The following is a 3,568-nucleotide window of genomic DNA, read 5'->3' on the forward strand; positions in this document are numbered from 1 at the left end:
TTTTTTTTAGAACACAGTACAACGCAACGCAGACGCTCACAAACACGCAGGTACAAACACCCCTATGAACGCACGCACATCCTACCCCTATGAGCACCTTCGAGGGACTGAGCCGGCATATCTTGAGGTTGACGAAGTCACCACTGACGCCTCGCTGTTGACGGGCACGTCACCTACCACTGAAAGCATAGCGCCAATTAAATCCTGAAATAAATCCAGGTAAATGCAAACACCCATGCCAAGTCGAGGACTTGAACCTGGGTGTTGCTCGGACAACGTGTAATCAACAACAAAATCAAGGGTAACCAGGATACAATCGCATCAAACAGTACAGCTACTTGTGTGACATATAAGCACGGAACTGTCAAAGCTTGCAGCTAGTACACACCATATTACATGAGTAACATCGTAATACCATTTCAGATGGAATACGAGAAGGCATCTATAGTTCCATCACTATATCATACTTACTAGTCTTTTTTCTCCGAGAGAGAATCACACAAAGCCTGACTGACATCAACAATCAACAGAGATGCTTCCATCTAGCGGAAGAGCTGTGGAACTGATCGCTTCGGTATCTTCCCTTCAAGCTTCAGTCTTCTATATGCTTCTCTGATGTGGCAAGGTCTGATCGGTCCAGAATCCTTCCTCTCGCTCATTACTATTCTAGCTGCATCATGCAGGTTGAATTCTTCAAAAACAATTTCTAAACTCAAGGTGCTCATCCTACCAACATTTTGCTAACAAAGAACATGTATTTCATAGTATATCAAACTCAGCTGGAAACCAGGAATTGCTTTTGGCATGGACATATATAGACGACCAATTATAAATAATCAGTTAATAATTATAAAAAGCACATACTTTGCTTGTCATGCCACAACGTAAGTAAAAAAAGTATTGCATACATCGATATCATAGGTGTAGAGAGATTAAAGTAAACATGATGAGTACTCTGTACTTGCCTGTTTCAATAACCTCACCAACAAACATCTTTGCTATTCCTGATACTACGATAGTGGTTGGCATAGATATCTTTTGACTGCCAGTGATACTTGCCAATAGCTGCCAAAAGGATAAAAAGTCGAGCAAAAAAATGTAAGCATAAACTCACTTGAATCACTGATGATAAAATAAATTTAATCATGTTTCCCTGCAACTGCTAGAGCATTTTGTTGACACAATCACTTCATACACATGGTAATCAGTAATAACCGACTCCAAAACATATTAGCAAGGAATAGTTTCAATCTTAGAATGATTCTGTAAGCAATGCATCCTAGCCACCTACAAAAACATATTTTACTAGTTATTTCTTCAAATTTGAGGAAACTGCATACAAATGATAGTGGCATGTGATGAAAACCAGATTAGTCTCAACTGAAGGTGAAAGCAACAAATCACGAAGTCTGTCTATGATTCAACAAATATAGACACATGTCATATATAAGTATGGTTAAAAAAAGAGACATATCACAGAGGAAACATCTATCCGAAAACAATAAGTGATTTAACAGGAAGACAGTCATAAGTCTTAAGATCAACCAAGCGAAATGATAATGTGAACACAACAATCAAGAAGGAAAACAATCCACATTATACAAACATACTTGCTTATAACCTCAAACAATGAGGCAAACTGAGAGAGATGAACATGACACATGTACCAGATTCTTCAGTTTACATGATTTAAGTTAGCTTCAACGGAAGATGGAAAGGGGCCAAACCTTCTTCATATTAGATTTCTGGAATCCAGATCTCCGGAATGACTCGTAACGGTTCATCTGATCTTCAGTAAATTGGGACAGTAGGGCACTACAAAAGGAAGTTCATGTTACTTAATACACAATTCTGTATCACTACGTAGTATAAAATTCTGCTGGAACATAAATCAAAAACGTGAGAATGGCAATTTGATCTGTTATTATAATTACTCGGATAACAATTGAGTACAGCCAGCTTCCTGTCGATCTTATAAATCATCTGGGGGAAAGGTACGATCCGCGAGTAGCTAAACAAATCAAATGTGTAAACGATGATACCACATAGATTTGCGTAAGGATCTGTATTTCCTAGACACCTGTATGCTTCCTACTTGCACGTTGATGTTTATGCGGTTGATTTAAGTCAAATTATGGTACGCAGGCTAGCGAATTCACAAAGGTATATGTGTTTTGAGAATAGAAAACATCTAGTAATTTGATCTAAAAAAACAAACGAATTACTAGAACCATATAGGGCAAAGCTAGGTCGAGCAAGGACAGAGAATACCGACTTCATCTTGGCGAGCTTGTCGGGGTCGCTGGTGCCGGAGGGCAGCTTATCGATGTCGACCTCCATCTGGTCTTCCTCTTCGTCCTCGTCATCCTGCTCCTTATGGGCCGGCACCTTGGCCTTGGGCGCCGGCGGGGCGGCGGAGGTCGAGGGCGCGGCTTGCGACGGAGGCCGCGGCCGCGGCGGCAGGGCGCGAGGGCCGCCGGAGGCCTCTGCTCCGTCGTAGTCGTCGGCTAGGGCGTGGGGCGGCGCGGCGGAGGCATCCTCCTCGGGCTGCGCCGGCGATTCCGGCGGCGACTCCTGCTCCTCGACGGCTGCCTCGAACGGGTCCTTCATGGGTCACGGTGGATTCTGGAACTGCGAGTTGGGGGCCTGAATTTTGTTTCGCGTAGTGGGGTTCTGTTTCGAGGTCATTCTAACTATGGGCCGATATTGCCCTCGTCAATTTACCTAGTCGGATGATAGTTTCGGCCCAGACGACCGGAGACTTCTTTCAGTGGTCGGACCGGGAAGAAGAAGAATTTAGATTTCGGATACGGCTCCAACAGTTTCTGAAAAGGGCACTGCTGATAATCCTCCGGAGGATTTGCACTTCAGAACCTCCGGATCGATAGGTTGACACGTGTCCTTTTCCAATAATTAAAAGAACAGATAAGAAAGTCCGTGCTTCACACCGCTTCGTCCTCCTCCCCGTCTCTCTTCCCCAGAAACAAAGCCCCAGTCTTCCCGTAGCTGCCAGCGCCATGCCAACCCCAGCCGGCAGCTCCGCCGCCTCTCCTTGCAGCACCACGTCCCACGAGCTGGTAGCACCACCTTCAGCTCCTTGCAGCACCACCGCGCCCACGCCATCGAGCGAAGGTCCGGCGAGAACTCGCCGACCGCCGCCGGCAGAACCACCAACCGCTGATGGTAGCATCGTCAGCCGCTGGTTGCAGCATCGTGGCCCTCCTCTCCGCCATACACGTATGGCAGTATCATCATCCTCCGCCGGGAGCACCGCCGCTCCGCCGTCAGCCCCTTGCAACACCGCCGCATACTGCATGTAGCTCCGCCGAAAGGCCTTGTAGCATATGCGGTGGCCATTTGCAGCTCCGACGATATGCCTATGTAGCTCCGACCATGGTCCTTTGCAGCTCCGTGTGGTGGCCCTTCACAGCTCCGGCGTCGGTCGGCCTTGTAGCTTCTGCGGTGGCTCTTCGCAGCTCTGAAGATGGTCCATTGCAGCTCCGGTGGAGCGCATTCGCAGCCCCCGAAGGCGCCAGTTTGCAGCTCCAGTGATAACCGGTTGTAGCAT

The 3,568-nt window shown here is 46.8% G+C and overlaps 1 protein-coding gene across 1 annotated transcript; it reads right to left on the reverse strand.

The window, feature by feature from the left end:
* Positions 1–311: 311 nt before the first annotated feature.
* LOC124664331 (transcription initiation factor TFIID subunit 11-like) lies at positions 312–2,610 on the reverse strand. Its single transcript, XM_047201875.1, has 4 exons — positions 2,276–2,610; positions 1,728–1,815; positions 966–1,065; positions 312–670 (listed from the first exon to the last, which is right to left on the reverse strand). Exons 1-4 carry the CDS (start codon positions 2,608–2,610, stop codon positions 543–545), a joined length of 651 nt encoding a protein of 216 aa, XP_047057831.1. The 3' UTR covers positions 312–542.
* Between the last annotated feature and the right edge of the window lie 958 nt (positions 2,611–3,568).

This window comes from Lolium rigidum, chromosome 6 (assembly GCF_022539505.1).
Source record: "Lolium rigidum isolate FL_2022 chromosome 6, APGP_CSIRO_Lrig_0.1, whole genome shotgun sequence".
In the NCBI taxonomy this organism is placed as follows: Eukaryota; Viridiplantae; Streptophyta; class Magnoliopsida; order Poales; family Poaceae; genus Lolium; species Lolium rigidum.

What these genes read in the sequence shown, in the direction of transcription:
- LOC124664331 (XM_047201875.1), bottom strand. Translation starts at nt 2,610, where the DNA reads ATGAAGGACCCGTTCGAGGCAGCCGTCGAGGAGCAGGAGTCGCCGCCG. An exon ending in GACAAGCTCGCCAAGATGAA is followed by an intron (nt 1,816 to 2,275) that starts GTCGGTATTCTC and finishes TTCCTTTTGTAG; the next exon opens with TGCCCTACTGTCCCAATTTA. An exon ending in AGAAATCTAATATGAAGAAG is followed by an intron (nt 1,066 to 1,727) that starts GTTTGGCCCCTT and finishes TCCTTTTGGCAG; the next exon opens with CTATTGGCAAGTATCACTGG.